Here is a 25,844-nt window from a genome sequence, read left to right on the forward strand (position 1 = left end):
AGTATAAGCAAGTCAACACTTCGCTCAGTAGAGACTGAGGACTTTCTCCTGGCTTTTGGATCCTGGCTGAGATCTCAGATGATCTGGTATCAGGAGACTCTGCTTTCAATAACAACTTCCTGGCAGTTTTGTGATACCTGATGCAGCTCACACATTTTCATGGTACTGAAAAAGTCCTGAGGTTTTGCCTGTAAAGCATGGACTGAAATGTGTATTATACTGGAAAGCTAATTTGAGTAGTAAGCTCTCAAAAAAGCTGAAAATCCCACACATCTGACATATAATGGCTTTGTTACATTGATTAAGCTAACATGTCAGCAAACACAGAGCAACATTAGCATTCATTTGGAGTCAAGTTTCAGACAACCAGATTAATGTAGGCCCAATCACTCTCCCTCTCTCTGTTGTGATCCCTGTGCTGGGCAACTAGTGTGAAGAAGGTTTATCAGAGCTTTTTTTTAGCTGAAAAAGAGGATCATGGGAGCGGTGAGAGTGAAACAAATCATTTATATGGTGGACTATGCAACCAAAACAACGAGCTGAAAGATGATAAAACACTGTGTGGCTGAAGAGAGCTGAGTTAGGTAGATAATAAGGTAGATAATTCTCTCTGTCTTGTTACTACATTGACCCTCTGACATTACACATTATATATTACACAGCTTTAGTAGATTCAATGCATGTCAGGCTTTTAATTGTTGTATTTCAGCCACGTATTTTCTTTCTGGCTACTTTCCAGTTGTTAGACTGGGTCAATTATGCTCATCCAGGTGAAGCTAGAAATGACAGCACATGGCTTTCTTCCAGCACTGTTGTGATGTGATCACTTCTCATTGAGAACTATTGTGCCTGTTTGTTTATGTGCAGTGGAACACAGATGCCTCATGTTAATATTGCAGGGTTGACATTTTAACGGTATGAAAGCCTTTCAAGTTTTGTATCTGTGTGACAAAAGAGCTAAATCACAGCATCATCGGCTCCTTACAGCCGCCATAATGAGTGAGAACATGCATCCCGCATTAGCAGCAAAATCAATGCAACCATGTGACTCGGCGCGCCGTGTAAACGAGGTGCTGTTAGGTTTTATAGCTGGGGTCCTCCTGCGTTAGTCCTGGCCTACATTGATTCCAGTGGGAGCTGTAGCAAGGCAAAGACAGGGCTCTGCAAACACCTCTTAGCCACAGCACCGCTCAGCAGCCTTCCACTGCTTGTCTGAATGCAGAGCGGGTTGCTGGAGCTCCCCCCTCTGCCCTCATACAGTTCACTTGCAAGTTCACTACATCTGTGGGTCAAATCACCAGTCGGCTCTCGGTCCCAGACGGGTTCAGGGCTGCGGCTGCGCCTCCACCTCAATGTGCAGCTCAGCGTGTCGGCCGGCCGCAGATCCACAGATCATTATCACTATCAAGCACTGTTTCCCCAACAAAACGATATCTCTGCCTTTGATCCTACGCCAAAGCTTATTTTGGTTCACTTCTGGGCATTCTAACCCAGGAACTGCTCTCACTCGGGGCAAAACTCAAGCACAGCTAAAAATACCCCACTGTTCTGATGATGAGATGGAAATGTGTGAATTAACCATGGGGCATCATAGGATAAAGATACTTTCCCACACCTGCTCAATCTGTGCAGATAATGTATGTTTTAGGGAGTTTTGTTGTTGTTGTTAATGTAAAGTTAGCGGAGGTTGTTAATGTAATGCAAACATTGTGCTGGGCTCCTGCTGTGGAATATCCAATTAAAAAGCACTAGATATGGAGCTTATATGCAGCACTGAGGTTACGGCGTCCAAAATGGGCCAGAGGTCCTGAAACATTCAGAGTGGGCTGCACGCTGCTCCGCTGAACAAACAGAATACATCTGGTGCAGGGAGTCACTTTACATTTTAAATGTGTTTTTGTTTGCAAAACCTCTCCAGGAAATTCACACAAGCATAATAGGTCTATTCATATAGTGTCGAGCAATGTGAGTCTTAACAGCTGTGATAATCACAATAATGTTAATCTAATGATGACATTTTTATCTCATTTACAATATTTGAATCATATCTTTGTAACGTACAGTAGTTAATAGTAGTAGTACATTTTGGTTATTTTGTATGTATTTGATATACTTGGTATATCTGGTGTATTATTGTGTGAACTGTGGATGTCTGGATGTATTTTTGTCACAGCTTTCTATGGGTACTTGTTCAGTTTGTTCATTGTTTTGACATGTTTATCATCTTGGCTAGTTTGAATGGTTGACCATACCTGTCATCACGGAGCCTATCAGCCCATTGGTATATTTATGGGTGTGGTGACCAAATTTAGCCATTTGACCTGGCAAAGACCCGACTGGGATCAAAATGTTCATTTAAATACATTGGTGGTTTGGAGTTAGTGATTATTATTTTATATACATATGTAACTTTAATTCTGACAATGTCTTAATCATTTAAGTCACTTATTAAATATACTTTTCTCTGTTTTATATGATTTTAAATGAAATACTTTTGTATTTTAGGCTGTCAGACAAAACAGGCTATTTGAGATGTGCCCTGGGCTCTGGGGCTCTCTTTAGATTTTATAAAATAAAAAAGATTTTCCTGAAAATTTCAACCACATCTCACAACCGTTATAAATGATGACCAGATAAAGCTAGCAAGTAGACTAGGGCTGTCACTTTTCAATAAATCATGTTCCAAAGTATTCCAACAAACCCAAAATTTGTTTGAATTAACTTTAAAACAAACCACATAGCCTAATCATAAAATAGAATTACTCCTATTTCATTAATTTGACAAGCTAAAGTTACTGTAAGTTACAGAATCAGCCTTTTTCTACTCATTACTTCTGAGATGCTTTGGTGTGATGACTTGCTAGTTCTCTCAATTTTACATGAGCAAAGACAAAAACAGTAGCCTAGTTTACTGTTGGCAACGGGGCAGGCAATGGGTCAGACTGAATAAAAATGAGTTAGAATGGTAATTAGAATTTCAAATAATAAAGTTAAAATGTGTTTTTCTGTCAAACCACTGTTTCCAAGGTCAAGAATGAACTAACTGATAAACAAATAGTGGAAAGAAGTGTTGCTTGCGGCCCTTGTGCCTCCATGTCCTGTAGGGTAGCACTGATTTCATATAAATAACAGATGCACTTCATGCCACCCTAGGTGCTTCTGTACCTAGAAGCCTGTCATTAGTATGCTGCTGAGGATTTTTTACTCCATGTAGGCTGCTGGTCCTGCTTGTCTCTTATTTTGGCCTTAGATATTTCTCCAGCTCCAAGTGTCTGCTGCTGACTGTATGAGGCTTGTCACAGGGGCAGAGATATGGTCCTTTTGGGAGAAGAGCTCTGCGAATGGCCCAAACTTATCAAAGCAGCCCGCCCTGTCCCAAAGCTTCCAACACAATGCTCCCCTAATTTTTCCTGAATGGAAGTCTCTCCAGACCTGGAGTAATCTCATATTCGCCGCTTGCACGCAGTAACTCTAGTTACTCTTGCTCTGTTCCCTGCTTCCCTTGCCAATTGCATAATCAAGTCCAGAACTCATCAGCAAGATGGCAGAAGAAGTGCTCTATTAAGCTGCATCGTGTTCCATCTGTTGTGTAAGAGAGAGATAACAGTATTTACAGTTTTGGAGTTGTGGCAGACTGTTTCGGCCAAATTTTGTGCACCGCAGAGTACTGCTTACTTCATAAAATGTCACGGATTAATTCTGCCACTCGCGATGGTGTCCAACTGCAATCTTTGCCCCCACCAGAAATATCACAAACTAACTTTATTGGAACTGTTAAATCCAGAACTTGTGTTAGGTAAAACTATATGAATGTAAAACACAGGGGGACCATTTACTCTATAATTCTTTTTTGATTTGTCCTGCCTCATACTCTTAAGTATTCCATCATTTTCAGTCTGGGAAGTGGCCAATATTTGCTATAACTCCACAGAAGACCTGCAGTGTGGATAAAAGAATTTAAGAGAGACTCTGTCAAGGAAGCGGTTGCTAAGTGTCTTTCAACTGGCATTAAGTATTCAGTGCTCCGGTCTTGGTGAGGCGGATATGTGTTCTTAGAAGGAAAAAAAAAAAAGGCTAACCCAGATTTGAGTAACGAAAGCTGCTGATAACAAAAACTGCTGAGTAAAACACAGCCTTATCTTTCCTGGCGGACTGGGAGGAATTTACCTTACTGTACATGAATCAGCTCAATGAAAGATGCATTAGCCGACGTCTGTTCTTTCAAACAAGACTCTGCATCGATACTGTCAAGCCATTACATCCATTACTCCAACACACGCTGAATGAAAAGAAGACAGTGGTTCTACGAGTATAGAGGTATTTCATTTTACACACCATCATATTAAAAGGCGATAATATACTGTACGAAGGTTAGAATTGGAATCACTGGCTCTCACATATCCTATGCGTTTCTCAAGCCAGCACATAACTATTATTTTATTAGTAGGCTATCTGAGGACACAGCAGCAGCACCAAACTCTTTCATGTCAGAAGCTCCAAACAATTCCAAAATGCAATTAATTTCTACACCAAACCCAATTTCATGAGAACAAATCAGATCAGAGAGGAAGAATTTTGCATTTGTGATTGTTTGTGAAAGGAAGGAGATAACAGTGGCAACGATCAGTCGATTAGTTTTCAATTAATATATTAATCTCTACCTATTTTGATAATCACTTTAATCATTTTTTTAAAGAAAAAAACTAATTCTCTGATTACAGCTTCTCAAATGTGAATATTTCCTTGTTTCTTTACCCTCTATGACAGTGAAGTGAATACCTGGCCTGGGGACAAAACAAGACAGTTGAGGACGTCACGTTGGGCTTTGGGAAACTATGATCAAAACATTTTATAGACCGAACAGCTAATCAATTAATCGAGAAATGACCGACGGGTTAATCGACAACGGGGAAAAAAAGATGAAATGATCCAGGTCATTTCACTCTATCAACAGTCAATTGATGGAAGAGTCGATCGACAGAAATTTCACCAGCAACTATTTTCATAATTGATTCATGTAAAGTCTTTTTTAAGCAGAAATGCAAAATATTCATAGGGCAAGCTTGACAGTTGTGAGGATTTGCTGCTTTTCTCTGTTTTAAGGGATTGTGAATTGAATAATATCTTTGGACAGTTTGAGGGCATCACACTGGGCTTTTGTCACTATTTTCTGACTACATTGCACAGTAATGCAGTAATGTCAGAAATGAAAATAAACATTGGTTGCTGCCCTAAAGTAACTATATTCATATCATAGGTTTTAGAATGTGACAGCAGATCCAGAAAAGTCATTCTGTTTGTCACTAAACTCCAGAAAGTAAACAACATTAAAATGAAATCATGCCTCACTTTGCTGGGGCCCCACTGGAACCCTTTTAAGGACCTCTTGAGGTCCCAAGTTTGGGAGGCAGGAACTAAAAGGGACATGGCTGCCTGAGTAAAAACACCTTGGTGCAGGAGCTTTATCTTGGGGTTCAATGGAATTAGTTACAGTGCAGCAGGGCTGTTTACAGACTACTGCTCCTTGTCTGTTACCTTTAAAGCCAACAACAGTCTGCTAGACTCTAGACAAAGCCCATGAGTGGTACTTGAAGCACTTGGATGCTGTAACAGTGCACTTCCCACATGAGGAGCTCCACGGGGCTGCATCTGAAGAAGTGTTTGCGAAAATTCCGACAGCTTCAAAGCAGAAGGCTGTGCAACGGATTAATTAAAGCGTCTGCAAGCGCTGCTGCTGCTCCATCCGTTCAAAATTCCATTTCAGTCACGTCCACTTCTTCAAAGGAGGAAACACATGTACATTTGAATAAGAGTGTGATTATTCCACTACTCACACCACGGCTTACACATGTCTGCATGGGATAGAGACGACTGCAGCCTGCAAAGTGGGATGTCAAGCCTTTCAGGGCTGCCTCCATCCACACACTGCTGGCTGTGATCCTGTGCTATCCCAACTAAAAAACAGGTGCATTTTCTGCCAACTTATTCACTTTGACATCAGTTACCTTCCTTAACATTTTCCCCTAGCTTTGTGCCAGGTCAAAACCAGCAGCGAAAAACCCTCATTCAGAGACTGCCAGTGGTAAGAATGCCATCATGCACAGTCTCATGTCCCAATGCTTGTCCAATTCAAGTGAAAAGTTTGTTAACATCTGGGCTGAGTAATGAAGCAGGTGCAGTCTTCAGTCAAACCTGCCCCAGTTTACTGCTTTCTACATTACAGGAGGTGGCTGGCTACATGGCACCTTTGCTGCATAACAACTTGGCAAAAACAGCCACAGTGCTAAAAGGACCTCGCTATTTTAGTGTGACCAAACAGGAAATTGTAAGTAGACCCACAAACCTCTTATTTATAACTTGAAGTAGGCGGGCTGCACGGTGGAGTCATGTAGCCCGCAGCCCAGCACCGAGCGTTAAACCTGAAAACTGTGCTCCACACTCAAACACTTTCCACACAGCTAAACTGTTTACTTCAGTATTTCGCCACGGACATTTACCTTGATCCAGTAGCCGCAGGGAGTGCTGAAAAGACGGGTCCAGCGTGTCCTTCTCTGCCATAAGCTCCGGCAAGTACTTTTCGCTCTCCATCTCTTCCCGGGCTTTGGGCTCCAAGTAAACGACACAAATTGAATTCAAGTTAATACAAAAAAAAAAAAAACTTGACTCAGCGTCCAAACGGCTCCAAGTAAGCTCCAAATATTTTTTTGTGAAGCAAAAACGCGGGCGATAATGTAATTCGCGCTCGCGCTACAAGAGCATTTCTCAGTCCTCGCGGCGCGCACACACACACATACACACACACGGTAAGCGGTTAAATGTGACCGGGAGGTTTTATCCCATAGAAGAAGTGTTGTTCAGCCAGCAGAGTCCCGCTACGCATCACAGCCGGAGTGAGGTTCCCTCTCCTCTCTGGGTGGACAGGCTCTTTGAAGCTCACTCTGTTGTATCCAGTGCTAAACTGAGGCGGCGGCAGCTATTGGTCGGCCGCCGCGCGCGACACGCAGCCGCTGGAGGAAAAAAAGGGGGCGGAGCCACACGCCGGAGCTGTCCGCGGTGCTGAGTCCCTCCATTACCATGTCATTATCATAAAGTTACCGCGAGCAGAGGAGGCGGCGTTTCACAAACACCAACCCAGGGCAAAGTGCCTGCTTCTGCCATCAGCCACCATTAAAGCCCTCTAAGCCTGTTTGCTTGTGTGTAATGTTAAGAATAGTGTTTCTGCATCTCACATTGCTGAACCTACCATTCACCATTAGTGCTCAGAAGGATATATCTGAGGACAAACTTCAATAAGCAGTTACAACACATGTGATCAGTATGGTAGCTTCATTGTATTTTACACACACACCCATAAACCAATCAGCACTCCTATACTGGCATACTACCCGATGAAGCACAACAGTAAAAACTTAACTAACAGAGTTAGAACCACATTTTGACACATAGTCCATCTAAATAAAGTGTATTGTTATTATAAAAGATGAGACAAGATTATAATAATAATATTTGATCTGCTATGCAAAAAATTGTAGAAAATTATAAAACCAAGATTATGTATTTTGCATACATTACATTACTGCAGCTATTGCCTCACTCTATTATTAGTATTTTGTATTTTTTTTCTGGGTGAGACAATTCCTAATAACCATTAAAAAAAACAGATCTCTCTTCAGTTAACATGTCTCTCATCCTCACAGAAAGCATTTTTGAAAAAGACATAATGCAGATACCACTGTGGCAGGAAAGCATACTGTGTGTCTACTGGGACATGAAAAGTACCATTAACTTTGATAACTCCTTGATGAGTAAGACAGACACATGATGAGCCACTAGACAGAGATAGTTTCAGAGCAAAGCCTATTCTATGTATGTTTTACGCCCTTTTCTCGGATATAATTACATTAGCAATAGAAACACAAAGTGAAGGCTCACATATGACCTCTGAGAATTGAGAACCGTCCAGAAAATGTGAACATACATCATTCCATATCTCGATGCAGATGAGTGAGACATGCACTATGTTTTGCTGTGAGTCGAGTGAGAGCTGACTGGCCTTCAGCATACAAATTATTGCTGTATATATATTTAATAGGGCTTATTGTGTTCAGATGATGTATGTTAACATAGGTAATGGTTGGAAAATTTCAAATCAGTATGTACAGTTACAGGAAAGTCTCAAGAAGCTACGTAATTGTCCTCTTTACTCAATGGAGAAATTGATTAGGACTGTACGACTCCTTAGGTTGCTTTTACTTGTTAGGACAAGCTGTCAATAGCGCTCAGGAAATCCAATCACCCTCTCATAGGTCAAGCATGCTTTTCTCCCGGGCGTGTTTATGAATTCATTAAATAAGAAAACCCAGTTAAGTTCAGGAAACACAGCCAAATAAAGCCCCGGTCATTATTAAAGCCAAACATGGTGAGTCTCCGGTTTCCTGACAGAGAACAGACAGTGACACTGATGTCATTAAAAGACAGTAGAGTTTATCCAGACTGCAGATATATAAAGATACAGCCACAAATCCACTTTATCAGTTCATCATTCGCAATGAATGCAAAAGGGCCTTTGTGGTAAACTTTTTTTTAAAAAAGGATTTATATACAAGCTTCATATTTGTTAGAAAATGTGGAAAAAAGATAAGAATTCTGTCAATATTTGTGGAGGATGCTGAGGTAGCCTCAGGTGGGCGGCTATCTGTAGGCTGATCAGAACTGGTTATATAATTGAGATTTTTTTTTCCCTCTTCATTCTATTTCAATAACTTGGAGAAAATGTGACCCAGAGGCTAAAACCAAGATGGGTTTATGTATATTTATCAGCGCTCTATCCTCTATGAACTTTGGAATTGTTTTGCTTTTGTGGCTTGATTTGTGCTCTGGAATAACTGCTGCAGGCATTAATGATGATGTTTATATATTTTTTTATATTTTATATGTATACATGTACATATATATATATATGGAAAATGAAAAGGTGGTATTTATGCACATATTTCTTGGTGAGGTCTGCAGGGTTGAAAGGTCTGCAGTGATCAAGAAGAAAGGGGGAAACGCAGACAGGGTGTTATTTGTAAAGCTGTAGAATGCTTTCATTAATCCATGCCCCTGGTAACACTGTTAGATTCATGAAATTGCGGCCATGAAGACGTGTGTCATGTCTGACTTTTGCTTATTCATATAACTTCCCGTCTTAAGCATGTTGGAGATTTTTTATTTTTTTCCTACAGATTCTTTCCAGACTCTTGTTTATGAGTGATTCACCGCAAAGAGAAACGCATTATGAATCAGCTTACTTTTTAATCTCTCCCAGAGACCATTAAAAACCAGCTCAAATGCACTAATCTCCTATTCGGAAGAGCGACTTATTTATAGATATGCTTGCCATCTGTTGCTCCTCGTCTTCATAAACAAAGCCTCACATTGTCATTGACGTTTGAATCAAAATTGCGGGCCTGTATGTCTTCCTCGGGATGCCTGTTTCCAAAGGGAATTGTCTAAGTGATCGCAGTACATCAATTGCAATGAAAATAATCATGGTTTATGGGGCAACATTTTTATATATGTCACTGTAGACCACAAGGGCAGCAGCACTGGTGTAAACAAAGCTATGAGAAATGTTCTGTCAGGTGGGTGTAAAGAATGAAGAACAGTGGACTATTACAGTGACAAAGTGTTATTTTGATCATTAGAGAATGGCTGCCCCCTTTCTCGCCCCTCAGCCTGTCCCAGCCCACTAAATATGATGTTGACTACACCCAGAACTAGACAGCCTGTGCTGCGCCCAGGGGTGTCATATATGGTATATACACCCATACTATTATGTCTGCACACTTCTGCATTCAGAATCCCTCCCTTTAGTAACAAGAGGCAGGGAACTAATCAGAGCTGCAGTCTTCTTCCCAGTGACTTGATGTAAATCCTAACTGATATAAATGGAAACACTTGTCTTGTCAGCTTTCAATCTTCATAAAATCCCATTTCAGCGAGAGGATGTCACCGGGGTCTTGTCACCTGAGGAGTAATTAGACCTTGATGTGTCCTCAGGCTGGCTGCGGTGTCACTTTGTGTCACCGAGAGAACATGGACTCCAGAGCGAGGAGGCTTCACCGCGTTTTTTTTTTTTTTTTTTTTTGCCCCTGTGAAATGGACAGGATTACAGTGGCAAATCAGGAGCACTTTTAACACCTTAAATAAGTGGATTCCTTCCATCAACACATTCTGCTGGTGGCAGGAGGACTGCTAGGAGAGTGGCAACACTGCCTCCTTGTGACCATGTCAAATTATTTAAGACGACATGAGGGGTTTATATGATAAAATAATGCTTTTCCATAAGTTAAATCCTTTTGGAAAAGCAGTGGGTTGTAAATAAAACACTGCAGCTAAAAAAGTCAGAGCCTGGCTAATTTTCAAAAAGCTTTGAGGTTAATGGTGCGGTTTGTTTAATTTATCAGCAACCCCAATATATACTGTGCAGCCCTGTTGGTAAAGGCATTATTACAGCAATGCAAAGGTCCTTTTAAATCCAAAATTGGAGGCATTTGGAGAAAATAGTTTTAATGGGTCACAACAAAATGTGAACAGAATGATAAGAGGTCTACAAATACAGAGGAAATTGTTTTTATGCCATTGTGTTGCCTTTTTTTCTTTATTTATCCTCTGTTTACTCGTGTTTAAAAGGGTCTACAAACTGAACGCACGCTATCCGAAAGAATAGTGCTGAGGAGCCTAAATGATGCTAAATTGCATTTTCTCTTAGAGTTCGCAGATATTTGCAATACTCTCCAATAACAGTGGAATAAAACGCAATTCCTCCTGCAGTCTCTCTTGTCTTGCAAAGTAATTTTAACAAACCCCTTCTTTCAAGATATTGTTGTCCTCCTCGTTCAGCCCCACAATGCCGCTTCAGTCACAAAAGGCACCTTATTGTGGCTACTAAATGGAGTGCTCACATCCATTAAACAGCCATTCAACGGAATTATATTGCCGGCGCCAATCTATCAGGTACATTGATCACGCATCGTCGGCTGTGAAGTGCAGACTCCGGTCTCCTCTCCTGGAAGTGTTGTGCAAAAGAAACCTAATGAGAAACTGTCAGGAGCGCACAGGTAAACAAATCAATGGCACCCAGCAGTGCTCCCAAGGTCGAGCCATACACACACACACACACACACACACACAGCATCAACACCCATAACAAACCAGGGGATGGAGCTGCAGCCAAAGCTTCTATGGTGTAAAGGGCCGTGTCAAGATTTGACTTTTAGCAGATAAACAGGGTTCAAATGGGATTACTTTATGCTGGTTTGGATCATTGTTTTATCTTTAAAGGGATAGTTTGACATTTTGGGAAACCATTTGCTGTCTTGCAGCATCAAGAAAGGTAGTATTTTTTCAAAATGTCAAATTGTTTCCTTTAAATATCACAATATCTGTATGTTTATTGGTGACGCAATTGCAATATATCTTCAACGAACACTATTCTTTTGTCAACATTCATGTGAGACAACCAGCTGTCTATATGGGTATTTTTATTGGTTGGGAAAGTTAGTAAGTGGACCTTGAATGAAACTTTTGTTCTTGCTATTTTCACATGCAAGTCCAAACAATATGTAATGTGTATGTGTGTGCATATTGGTGTGCATGGCGAGTGTGTGTCCAGAAGCTGCACGCATTCATAGAATAGTGTTGGAAAAGAGGCAATTGCACAGAGAGAGAGACACAAAAGTGAAGTAAAATTTGCAGTTCAAAAGCTGCTTTGTAACAATGAAAATGATGACAAGTAAGAGCACAATCGATAACTGAGTAAATGCAAGGGAATTCAGAAATATTAATACACTGCATGTTCCATTAGGCTTACACTGCCCACACAAATGTTGTGTTTTCAATCTTCTAAACTATGTGAACACGACAGAACAGATAATGATAGTAACAGTCAGGGCGTGATGTCACCTATCAGACGGATCCTTTCATTTCTAACCATGGCTACAAACACAACGCGCAGCCGGTGACTCAGTTGCATATCTTTGTTTGTCTGTAATGAGTAAGAGCTTAATAGAGCAGCCTGAAGTAGTCCATGATATGTAGTGACTAAGTGTGTGGTGAGAGTTATCGTACTGCACTTACATACCAGAGAGAGGCACAAGGTCAACAGCAGTAATTATTCTGTGGGAAGCAGGCTGGTCTTCAGTGGGTGATTTCATTTCCTGTCATTAGCCACAGCGATTAAGCACGAGAACAATGATACTATGATAGCATCAGCAACCACCACACAGCCCCAGGCTCTCCTCAATATTCTCCAATATTCTCTAAATGTCGCTTTGCATGGGTTAACCCTTCTGGTGTGTTCAGGTAGCCTCTTTAAGCATTCTCTGCTTGCCTTAGTTAGCAAATTATCATAATGGTTGGATAAAATCTCATTATGAGCCCCCCACCCTCCATCCCCTGGATATGTTTTTAAATATAAGAGATGATGTTAGTGTTATTTTGATGCAGATGTGAGCAGGGTCGTAGGACTCGGGGGAGGGAAAGGGGGACTGAGTATACTGGACCCTCATGTGAGGAGGTGCAGAGATTCTAGAATTAATAGCCATCGATGTGTATAGGGTCTAGAATGTTGTGAAAGGGCCCCTGGCTGCGAGAATTGTGGCTAAAATGGGTACAGTGTTGTAAAAGTTAAATAACCAGTTACTGAAATTTAAATGGGCTTGTTACTCGTTACTTTTGTCTTACCTGAAAATAGTGGAAAACTGCAGAAGTGCCAGACAAACGCGGCAAATGCGAGTGTATCCCCTTGATTTTATGGTTTTTCATCCAACGTCAGTTTTACAGTGGGGCAAGATAGTTCAGGAACTGTGAGCTTGCTTTCCATTCATTAAATATAATTATTTTTTCACTGACTAATGTAAAACAAAGCTTCAGGTTAATGTGTACAACCATATAGGTCTTCTTCTACTAAATCCTCCTGTCGACTAGAAGACAATAAGTGTAGTTTACAGGTAATGCTAGTTGTTGCTGCCCTCTGGTCGTCGGGAGTATTAATAACTAGATACATTTGGCTTGTCCTACTGTTTCCGATAGACCAGCGTTGCCTTTAAGTTCCCCCACAGAGAGACATAAGATGGAGGTAAAATGCAAAGCACAAATGTGGCCTGTATTGTCTTCCGTACAGACACCATGAGACACCAACAACAAACATACACCAAATGCAATTAGCTACCATATATATCCTCCCTGCTGCAGGTAATTAGATGGACAAGACCATTTAGAAGGGGGCCACAACCTTATGAAATAATACCGATTTAAATAAACCCAACACCATACAACAATAGAGTACAAAGAATGAATGTTACATACATATAAAATCCTATCCATAAAGTAATAATCCATACACACTCAAAGTCATCATATACATCAGCATTGGTTGTGCTCTACTCTCCCCCTCATCTTAATGGTTTGCTGCTGGAGCTCATAAGGAGGTGCTTGAGCCTGTTGCACTGTTTTGCCTCTGCCCCCTGCTGAGGACACAACCAGGAAGAGGTGAGAAATGTTTGAAGTAGCAGTTTTAAGTTACTTTGTTAACTGTAGATGAAACAGAGCAAAAAACCACAAAATACTGGGACTAGTCCCTGTGTGCTTCCTCTACCACCTTACTACAGCAGAGAAAGTTACCACATATTATTTCTGCTCTCCTAATAAATGCAACTACAACATTCACCCTTCTTTAAGTTGCAGGCAACCAAAACAATGAGCTGAAAGACTCTAAAGAAATCCATAAAGCTGAGGGGAACTGCAGATCTGGGTTGTAATTCTCTGTGGGTTGTTGCATGTGAGCGAAGTATCGGTAGCCACTTTTTCTATTGGTACTCTATTGTTTGTATTGTTACTTGCAACTAACTGAACACTGCTCGCATCTGTACACACTGGACAACCTGTGAAGGCCACCCACGATGTCTGTAGATTAAAAAAAGCTCATTCTAAGCTAACAAAAATCCAATGATTCTTATATACCTGATTATATACTAATGAGAACATGGCTATGGATTTTATATTTAATTTCTGCCGATAGATCCTCCTAAACTGGACCTTCAAATTTTTTGTTTGTTTATGAGACTTTTTTGGTCACATGTTTAATGTTTGTTATCAATGTATTATAAACTGATAAGTCACTGCGGCTTGAAAATAGAGAAACTGTATTTGTATTATTTTTAAAGGGGGATTTTTCCACAGTTTACTGTATCTTGTTTGAAAAATCTTTGTCCACACAAGTGATTATCCTTTGAATTCAACATAGTGAATACACTGTAAATTATTATTATAAAATTATTTCTTAACTTTGGAAACCCTTCATAATATAAAGTCTTTTTTTGCAACATGAATGCAACATGGCATCAATTCGAACACACTGTACTGGATGAACATTCCACTTCAGAAATCCTTTTATAATTTCGTAATAATTTACCTTATTACAGACGGATAACGGTACAATCTTGCCATGGCTTGCCATGCCAGTTCTACAAATACAGATACCTGAGTTCTAAAAACAGGAAGTGTTTTACATGTCCGGTTTGACTTGAAACACAATAACTGTACTGAGTGCTGTGGCTGAACAGAAACAAAAGAGTCTGAGGAGCACATTTACATGGAATGTAATGTGGAAGGAAAATGCACATTAAGTCACATATGAAATACATTTTTCACTGCTGAACAAGCATTATAGTGGCAAGTCACAACAAGTGGGGAAAAAAGTGCTTTACATGCAAAAAGAAACCAACATTGTCAGTATCACCAGTATAAATTCTGGATTATTGGTGTCTTACGGAAGCAAGTAATGTCCAAAGGGATTTAAAGGAAGGGGAGATGGAAAAAGAGGAAGCTAAACTAGTTATCTTCCTAGTTGTATGAGCCATTAGGCGCAGCGACGACGGATAAAAGACGGTGCTGAAAGCAGAGAGAGGAAGGGGCCGAGAAGAGGACTTACCTACACAGTCTAGACAACTGATCCGTGGGGATGTTAGCCAAATCCTCCATCTCTCTTCCTACTGCACCTGCGCTGCCTCATCAACCTTGGAGAAGCAAGAAAAGGGCAGATTTTCATTCTGGGGGCGAGATGTACAAACAACACAAGTTTTTGCACATTTCTGTCCGTGCAAAGTTTGAATTCTGATGAGGAAATTGAAAAACAAGGACTGTTTATTTGCTACACCTCCTCTACTCAAAGGTAAATACCCCTGAAAATGTAAGATATGGAATAAGCCAATTAAAAGGCAGAAAAAACATCACTCGAGGCCAGATATGGATTGCAACATCCACCACTAAGGTTTCCTTAAGTGGCAGGGCAGCGTGGTGGTTCAAGAGTTCATCCTGTAACAGAGAGGTGACAGGAAGGTCACAGGTTCGATCTCCATGAATGTCAATATCCATCAAAAGCTAAGCTGTTCACTCTCCGTAAGCATGTCTGGATAAAAGAGTTGGTTACTGTAAAACGTCCTGTGAAGGTAAAGATGATAACACTTTATTTGTAATGCTATATATTCATTTCAGGGGAAGGAAAATCATTACCCATAATCCATTATTCAGCAACCCTAAAGTAAAAGGAATTCATATTCATATATCAAGAGTCTCAGGTTACTGAGCAACCACTAAAAATATAAATTGTCTCAATGTTTTGCTTTCAAAAATGTTTATCACTGGGTTTCAGTGTGTGTGTGTGTGTGTGTGTGTGTGTGTGTGTGTGTGTGTGTGTAGCACATCTAAGCAGAACCAGCTGCTTGTAATTTTTGTTGTGTGCTCTAAATTGGTAAGAAATTCAATACAGTAAAATAAGTCCAGCCTGTCACAAACATTAAGGGAGCGATAATTGATTTAGAGAGCAGCAAGAGTGAATGAAAACAGTAAGGTAGGTGGCCAAAAAAACCCAAAACACTGAGCTGAAAAACACTAAAATGCTCCATAGAGCTGAGGATAACTGCGGAGTCAGGCAATAATTCTCTGTGGTTTCATCATTACAAGCAAGACTTTTTACATTAAAGGAAGCTATTTGATCTATTCAGTGATTGGGCAGCCCTCGGCAAACTCGGGTATGGGGTCTCCATCGGGCCTCAATTTTAACCTTTGTCTAATTAAGATTGTTGCTATTGGCAGTTGTAGAAGAAGCAATTTTAGTCATATAAAACTACAGTATTAATTCCACTCTGTAAAGAAGCATTACCAGCAAAATGTTCTTTTCAAGGTGGAGTTCATTTTAACTGCTTTTTATACTCCTGCATAGTTTCATTTATAATAATGCATTGTTATGGTATTTGTTTATGACATGAAATGGAATAGAGTGGTGGAAATATTAAAGTAAAAATACCCGCAGCCCATAACTGTAAGGAAGGACAATACTTGAGTAAATGTACATGGTTACTTTCCAGCACCAAAGCAGTTTTTGAGTAGTATAGTAGTAGCATACAGTAAAGTATTTGTAACTCTGGTCCTGCAAGTGGTTTCAGGAGGAGTAACAGAAAAGGAGGTGACCTCCAGGACTTTAACAAGACAGGCTGTATTTTTTTGTTTTTTGTTTTGGAATACCCAGTGTTACATATTGGTTTAAGTTTTTGATGCCATGTAGATTAACGCGTTACCTTGAGGATTAAACACCAGACTGTCTGAAAAACACCAAACCAAAACACTCAGCTGAAAGGCGCTAAAATGCTGTGTACTGATGACAACTGAAGAGACAAGCAACACCATCACAAAACCTAATAATCATTTCAGTCTGTCAGTCCGTATAAGAATGCTGATTAGTGCAGCTTTAAACTCCAGTTTAAAGGTCCAGTGTGTAACATTAATGAGGATCAACTGGCAGAAATGGAATATAATATTCATAGCTATTTTAATGGCAGGCTACTTTCCATTAGTACTTACCTGAATATAGGAACTGTTGTGTTTTTGTTACCTTAGAATGAGCCATTTTTATCTACAGAGAGAGCAGGTCCTCTTCTGCCATGTTGAACAGCCACGTTTCATCACCACCATAGTTTCTCCTACTGAAAGGATGAGACAAAGGGGTTGCAATCAGCAGCTACATAGTTGCCACTATCCTACCTACTGGTCCTTTTAACAGATGTTTGTATGCGGATGTTGATGTTAAAATTGCAAATGAATACAATATATGTGATCAAATTCCATCCTCTCAAAAGGGCAGGGTAGTACCTTTTTTTTGAAAAACATGATTGAAAGTTCAGACATTTAATGATGTTTTTTTATCTTGCTTAATTTCAATTCAATTTTATTTGTATAGCGCCAATTCATAACAGAAGTTATCTCAGGACGCTTTTCAAATAGAGCAGGTCTAGACTGAAGTCTTTATAACATTATTTAGATTCTTGCATAATGAATCTACTTATTCACTTGGCCTTGTTTAAAGTTTAACTATTTATAAGTCATGTCGCACCATTTTAATGCCTTTAAATGCACACTCTAAAGTTTAAAACCAACTTATAATTTAGGATGTTGCATCACCAACACTAGCATCTCCAAATCTGTAGGCTTTTTTTTTATCCAGAGTTATTTTCAGCCACAATGTAATTATCGACTTAACAACCACAGTAAGACTGTTAATTAAGAAAGTGAATGTGAGGTAAATAAGGTAATAAGGAGTAATGCTGTAAATCAGTCATTAAAGGCTGATTGTAAGAGCTTAACTTTATATGAATGAATGCGTAAACATTATTTATGTGGTGTAAACAACAAGCATTTTTACATCTAGAAATGAACGTGCATGCAGACGCTTCTCAGTGCAGTTTCATCTATCTGGCCTCAGCAATTACAATGTCAAACACAAGGGGACATGAGATCAAACAGTTTTACAGTCCTAGACAGTGAAAAGAAAGGAGAACAATTTATAGAATAACCATTGAAAATTAAATACCCCCAGGCACTGTTAATAGGAGGGAATATCACAGTGCACAGAAAGCATATCTTTTTCATAGTTCCATGTCTTTTCTCAAGGAATGAATATGCTTTGTGTCCAGAGGTAATTGCAGATTACAAGCTTTCATCTGGAAAACCTGCCCAAGGTATGGATACAGTACATGAAGAAAAAGAGTGGCGCATAGTCATTTGATATCTGGAATAAGGTGCTTCTTTAATGGGAATTCACTTGCAAATTATCAAATAAAATAAGAGAATATAACATTCCAGACTGACTTTGATATTTTAGCATTGATAACCTATAAATTGATGTAATGAATTTACCCAAACCAGTTGAGGAATTGATTTAAATAAGCCATACAGTGGACAAAGGCTTCTGCTATCCCTGCCACAGCAAACCTCCATTAGCTCTTGTTAGCTACAGGGAAAGAAAGAAAAAAGAAAAAAAAGATGAAAGTGCTGGGGGAAAAGGGGGTAATTGGCTACGACTCTTGCCCAAGCAGCATGCAGCCGGTGTGATTGTGCAGCGGTCTACTGGTACTGGGAAACATCCTTGTCAGCACAGGGATGAGAGCAGCTTGTTACACAGGGAGCAGCACTGAGTGGCAGCTACAAAGGTGGAGATTCTGAGGAATGATAATTATCTTTTAAAGTGGGAATGCTTGAAAACAAGCGCCAAAGCCCCAGGGTAATGGCAGGCTGCTTGGCAGTTTGGATACAGCATTCTGTCAGTGAATGGAGCAAAGAATTCCTTTTACACCTGAGAGACAATCCGAACCAGAAAATTACACTGGAAGTGTTTTACTATTGAAATGTATCCCCATATGTAAAGTCGTGTATTTTATACATCAAAGCTGTTGATATTCAGTGACAATCATTTGGTACTGACAAGTGCTGATATTTCTGACAGGTGGGTGTCCAGGATGATTAAAGGAAAAGAGAAATCTAAAGTATATCTGCTTTGACGTGTGTACTTATTTAGTACGAAATGATAAAAGAGAATTCTTATTGAAATGTTAAATGAATGAATGTGTGACAAAATCATTGTTTTTCAGTTTCAAAATTACTGATCACATTAGAATATACTGATAAACTATAAGAGTACAGATTATAAAATGCTTCGCCAGATATTAAAATAAAAAAAGAATTCCCCTTCCAGTCAGAATTCAGTTTCTCTTCTTGTTCCAGCGGTTGGATGTTTGATCTTCACTGTGCGAAACGATGTACTCAGAGTTTGACACTAGAAGGATGTTTTCACATTCATCTGCTCAAAGTGGAAAGTTTCTTGTGCTCATCTTGTGTCCAGCAGGAAAACTTTAGAAATAAACACAATTTGCATATTTATGGATTATTTAATTTTTGATGAGGTAAAAGAAGTTGATGCCTTTTTAAGACTTTTAATGTGGAAATTATACTTATTTTTGCAGGAAAAAGACACATATTATAGTTCCAAGCAGACTATTTGTATCTTAATACATGTATGAAGGGCATCTTTAAAACATATGTCTAATAAATATACAGTAAATATGGAAGAGGTTAAAAGAAAGAATAAACATTTAAACACTCAAATTAGAAGTTCATTCTTGACCTTGGAAACAGCAGATGATGATCTCAATGCAAGGTCCACTCTGGCTGTCTAAAAGCAATGTCTACCTCAGCGTGGACAAAAAGTCCCTTCAATTATTTGCACATCCTTATGGTGATGCCTTTGTCAGCAACAGATGACATGTATAAATGAGTTAAATGTAAAAGAAAATGATAAGCTCTGCAACACTAAATGGAACAGAACCTTATTCAGTGTCACTGTGTTAACCCTACTATCTCAAGTCAAAATGGCTGCTATGAAAAAGGTCTATTTGTTCTGAGGAGATGCATCTTTGTTTGGTTTGTTGAAACATACTTGCTGTAATCAGTACTATGACCTTAAGATACTAAATGGAATCAAAGCAAGAGGATAACAAGTAGATGTTTTGATAGTTTAAAAGCACTACATTACTATTACTACATTTCTGAATTAAGTTTCTGTCAAAAATTACTTTTAAGTGTGAGACCACCGGCCAAGTTTTCTAAAACTTGCTGCCAAATAAGACTTAAAAGCTCTCTATTTATTATTATTCTCTCATACAGCATCCAACTTAACAAACAACGTCTTTGTAAATTAAATCAGAGAACATATCCTTCTTGGCACTTTGTCCCGGAGCAGAGTGTTTCTGAGCTCCTTCAGCGGCTGTCAGGAGGCCTGTCTGGCTATTAGGGCTGGACGAGCGGTTTCTGCTCTCCATTAGAACTGTCAGCTCCACTGAATGACTCTCTTTAATCACTTCAAATATCATTTCACACAAGGCATTTCAATCCCCTCCACAGCAACAGAGAAGACAAAGGCACATCAAGTGAGGCCTTGCAAGAGTGTTTGCAGGCTGGCAGCTGGGAGCGTCACACGCAAGGAATTGTGACTTTTCAGAGGGAACGTGCGAGACGGTTTTGGTGTGAAAGAGCTAAATGGGAAAAGATGAAAGAATCAGAATTTATTACCGTAAAATCACATTGAATTTGACTGCTGCTATCAGCACAGCGCAAGTATCCCTTCTTTGATTCATGATGTGCTCTTGCATCTATAACACATCCTTTGAGCCATGATTTTGATATGACCAAGAGATCCCTCGTGATGGATCAGATCAAAGACTCAATTTTCCGCCTGTCTGATATTTCAATGTCAAAACTATTTGCTGGGAAGGTTTGTTTCAACGTTCTCGGAAGCTGACCACCCACTGGAATAACTATGTGCCCACACATAGTTCCTGTAAATCCTGGTATCTTCTTCCTCGGATTTCCTCTGTCCTGTATTAACACACTTCCATGAAGTGAATTCCAACTCAGGCACTCCCACAGACCCTAGTGTTATGTGTTCTGCTTGCGATTGCTCTATTATTGACCTTTAACCCTCACTGAAGGCAACAGTCATGGGATTGAGGAACTCGCTGATGCAGTAGCTTTTCTCCAGGGGCTATCGGCTCCAACATACACTCATATTTATACAGCAGCAGGGTGGAAAACTTACTCTGGTCTTTTTTGAATTGGAGAGGTCAAATGAGAGGTTTATGTGCAGAGGAGCCAGGAAGTTATCTTTACATTAATAATCTAGTTTGTCCTTTTATTTTAATTTTATCTGCCACTTTGAATATGGCTTTCCTTTTTCAAATTGATCAGCAACGTTAAACGCAAACATCAATTCTTTGACATGTTAAGAGCCATTCGATTATATTCAGTATGTTGTTACTTCATCAGTGAACATTTTTCCTGTAATATATTTAAATGTGAGCCAAGAAGCCTCTGTCAGTTTGAGGGGATTGAACTGAAGCCCTACGCGGAACTACTTATCCCACTCCCGCTGGATTTCTGACAATTACCGGCCGCTCCCGCTGTGTGTGTTCCACTCCCGCAAGCATACTGACCATTCACTCCCACACAATAGAGATTTTGTGACTTCTCCTGTCCTGCAGGTAAAAATATTATATATATATATTATATATATTATATATATTATATTATTATATTATTTTACTGTGTCAGTAACAACTGAGAAATGTGTCCAAATGCTAGACTTGCCTTGCTTTGCCTTTGCCGCTTTCATCTTCCTCTTGACTTCTGTCTCCATCGTTCTGATAGGTGAAAGATAAATCCCGGGATCCGCGGTTTTTCTGACCACGCACTCCCACCCAACTCAAAACCGCCTACTCCCACAAGATTTGCATGGGGTCCCATAGGATCCCAATCCCAATGCAGCCCTCTAGATTGAACTCAGCATTAAAGGACCAGTGTGTAGGATATAGTGGCATCTAGTGGTGGAGTTGCAAATTGCAATTAACCGAACACCATTTGCGTCAGTAGCCTATTTGACAACCTGGGAGTGAGAACAGACTGTAAAGTGTGTAGGAGCGTGGCTGCATAACCTGCGAAAAACGCAAGATGCCATATCTAGAGCCAGCATTCGGTTTGTCTGTTCTGGGCTACTGTAGGAACATGGCGGTTCAACATGACGGCCTTCCTAGAAGGCGACCAGCAGTGTCTGTTGAAAAAATTAGCAGCTGAACAAACACTGTCAATACATCTAGCCTATTTTGGAGTTACTGGGAGTCTCTTTTATTGCATTCAATTGATAGAGAAAGCTGAAGATAGACAGGAAAAGGGGGTAGAGAGAGGGGATGACACCCAGCAAAGGGCCACAGGTCGGATTTGAACCCTGGGCTGCTACAGCAAGCTCTACCAGGTGAGCTAACCGGACGCCACTGGGAGTTGCTTTTAGCTCACCCTTGAAGAAGCAGCTTTTACTATTTATTTTAAGTGACACTACCTTTGATTGTAAGTTACATAAATATTCCTGATTAAGTATTTTTTTACTAGGTATTTTGTTTTTACACTACAATTAAACTAGATTAGAAAATGAAGTCAGTGTCACTTAAAATAAATAGTAAAAGCTGGTTAATCATGTTTTAACTTACAAAAAAAAAAAAAAAAATAGGATGTATCTGTAATCAGTTTCAGCAATATTTCTAGTTAGATTAACTTAAAGGTTTTACAGTGGTGGTGATGATGTTAATGAAGATGATGATGATACAGGGACAGTGACAGTTTCTGTATGTGTTATGTTATTGAGGTGCAGTATATTTCTATCTATATTTATGTAGTGTTATATATGTAGGATTTTGTGAGGTGATTTCCAGAATTATGAAAGGAGTCATGTTCTGTTTTGGAAGACACTTGCTATAGAAGAGCTTCAACTACTTAATGCTCATGCTCATGATTTTTTGTAATGTGTTTTTATGCTTGCTGCACCACAAATTGACCTCTATATAAAATCGGTTCATTCTGAGGTAACAAAAAGACGCTTCTTATTTTCAAGTGCTTATAGACTACTGAAAACATGAATATAATACTCATGAAAGGGAAGAATGTAATCCCATGAAATTTCTATCAAAACTTAGGCTACTTATAAATATTATATTCAATTTCCGGCAATAGATCTTTCTAAATCTTACACACTAGACCTTTAACATTAGCTAACATTAGCCACCATCTACTGCTCATACCAGATCAGGTAAGACTGTAGCTGTTACTTAGTCTTGCTTTAATTGAGAGCAACTGCACTTCACCAAGTCATAAGTGTCATTATGTCTGACTGACAATTAACTGTCAATGGCAGTTCTGGGTTCTTCCTGTCATGAACCGGAGCTCGCAATATCTATTACCTCTGTCCTCTTCAACCTTTGAGGAACGGTGGCCCATGTTTCTGTGTGAAAGGACATGGCTCCAGCATCAGGCGGCACATCCCTCTCTGTCTCTGCAGGGCCTGCTGGGACCTCTTAGGTGACAGCGTCACTCGAGCTGAGGTTGAGGGCTTCCTCCAGCCGGCTGCTTGGCTGCCTGCCTGCCCCTCTTCTTCGGAGCTCAATGGACATTGATCCCCCAGCAGCGACACCGTGTCCCAGGGAGGGGTAAGCAGATACACCTCGTTGCCTCCAACAATCATTCTGCCCCTGTAGGGACAGGTCGTGGTAAATTAATAGTGTGCTTGCAGCGACTAGATATTGTTAATGTATTTGCTATTGATGGAGTGAGATAACATGAGTAGCTTCAGCCTTACTTAACACAAAACATAAATCCTCCAAGGCCATTGAGGATGAGCAGCATTGGCAGAGAGTTATTTCAAGCTTTTAGCGAAGTACAGCACCGATGCATTAATTTAATTCATGTGAATAATACTGCCAGCAGCATTAGAACAAGTTTAACTTACTGATCTTCACGATTTCCACCAAAAAACCAAAGCCAAGTACAGTTCAATTTTAGACGACATGATTTCTTTTAGGATGTTTGCTTTCTTGACAATTGAACAGTAAAGTGACAAACACTTTGTGTGTGAAGAGGAGTGTGGAGGGGAGAGGGCAGGAAGTGCAGAGAGCAGTACAAAGTCGTGACAGTCTTTTATTTTACTGAATGGATAAAATGCTTTGAAAAATGCAATTGTAAAAATGCTCATGTTTGAAAATGGAACACTGTATGACTGACTGAGTGCTTGGTAGAGTCTGCACAATGCTTTGGAAAGGTGAACACCTAACACCTACCAGAAACATTTTCACATTGCTAGGGGAAAAAAATTTTCATCTAGTCATTCAGTTCATGAAAGGTGCACTTTACCTAAAACCTGGGGCATAATCCACATGATCCTTCATAAGAGCTATCACAGGGCTACATATACAGTGTCTAAGCCCACTTTGAACTTTTGGATTTGACAGGCTTTGCTGTGCTTTAATATGACTTATAAGACTGATCTACTTTAAACTTGCTTTCAGATGAAAGAAACCTCCTGGTAGGTCCATCAGTTCCTAACTTTGTGCCACAGCTGGCTACATTCCCTAATGAAATCTTTGCATACATACACCTGTGGGACCTAGTACCTTTTTGACTTTAGGCATTTGTCCACCACCATTGTCATGATGCCCAATGTTAACATTCTGTGTTATTATCAAAAACACTGGGATTTGTTTCCAGCACCATTTTACAAGAATTCAAGGATATCTACACCTACAGCTAAAGGTCCAGTGTGTAACATTTAGGATGATCTATTGGCAGTGTAAATAAGAATTGTTATGTCTTTGTTACCTTGGAATGAGTCTCTTATTTCTACAGACACTGAGGGTGGCCTTCCATGTTGAAACATCATGTTTCTACAGTAGTCTAGAGTGAGCAAACCAAACATTGGCTCCAGATACAGCCTCTTGTGTTTTTCAAGCATTTCATGGTCACCGTAGTTTCTCCTCTGTGCCTGGAAGGGAAGGGCAGGGTGAAGCGAAGGAAGTGCAATCTGAAATTGCAACGCTGCCACTGAAGTTCCAGTCTCAAGTCACTTTGGTAAGCAGTGAGTCCAGGAACCTAAATGTATAGAACTTTTTTGTAAAATTGTTTCCAGATGATAATGAACGAGACGTTTTTTTTATCTACAGATGCTGCGGGTCTCCTTCCATGGAGTCTGCCATGTTGAACCAGCATGTTTCTACAGCAGCTCTGAACTGACAAACCAAACACTGGCTCTAGATACGGCCACCAAACTACAGCACTGAGTCTCACCAATTTCCACAGGCAGGGAATCAACTCTGCAGCTCCCCTCAGCTCTACAGAGCATATTTTTTGTGTTTTATTTTTTAAACTTACTGTTTTGGCCCTCAAATACAGTTTTGGTTCAGCCTTACCACTCTTATCTGCCTTCTTTTCAGACACAGATGTTTTTCAGTGAAAAAGCTCTGATAACCCCCCCACGTACACTACCTGCTCATCACCAAACAGCACACAGCCAAAATGAGCAACTAGCTAGTGAAGAAATTGGAGCATTCAACAGCCTTAGATATTTCCCTTAGGAGTTGGTGAAGAGATGCTGAAGGTTCACATGCTTCTATCTTGGCCACTGGCATTTAGCTTGGTAATATACAGAACTTGATTAGGCATAAGAAGGTCAACGTTATGTCAGTCAAATGCAGAGTGCAAGGCTGTGCTACTTCCTGGAAGCGGTACGCACCAAACTTGAAAAAGACACAGTAGAGAAAGATACATTCTTTCCAGCACTACCAGCAACCCACTGCGCTTCACTGAACACCTACATGAGGCCTCTGTGCACAATTACGTCTGCTGGGTCACAAGGTCTGTAAGCGATTTTCTTTGGTTCTATTGGGAGTGAATATATACTGTAGCTCTCTGTTCCCTGAATATCGCCTACCCCATCCCACTCCCCACCCAGCCCCCAAGTAACCCACTTTCTTTGAAGGAGAGTGAAGGGGACTTGAAGCTAAGGGAATGAACATCATGGCTGCTATGTATGTTAACCAATCAAATTTAACGGCTGGAGCTACCCATTGTATAAAAAGCTCCCATAGTCCTCTGGG

At 40.0% G+C, this 25,844-nt stretch overlaps 1 protein-coding gene across 3 annotated transcripts in view; it reads right to left on the reverse strand.

Annotated features, from left to right (window-relative positions):
• khdrbs3 (KH domain containing, RNA binding, signal transduction associated 3) overlaps window positions 1-6,988 on the reverse strand; it is a 101,479-nt gene extending 94,491 nt beyond the window's left edge. The window contains exon 1 of one of the 3 annotated variants that reach the window (XR_007882396.1): window positions 6,498-6,986. Coding sequence is in view for 2 of the 3 variants with exons in the window: in XM_051391161.1 (XP_051247121.1) it covers window positions 6,498-6,588 (91 nt within the window). In the remaining variant the exon portion in view is untranslated. Of the gene's footprint in view, window positions 1-6,497 lie in introns of all 3 variants that reach the window. The other 2 variants (XM_051391161.1, XM_051391160.1) reach the window with 2 other exon arrangements.
• Window positions 6,989-25,844: the final 18,856 nt, after the last annotated feature.

The sequence above is a fragment of the Dicentrarchus labrax genome, unplaced genomic scaffold (assembly GCF_905237075.1).
Source record: "Dicentrarchus labrax unplaced genomic scaffold, dlabrax2021, whole genome shotgun sequence".
NCBI classification, from domain to species: Eukaryota; Metazoa; Chordata; class Actinopteri; family Moronidae; genus Dicentrarchus; species Dicentrarchus labrax.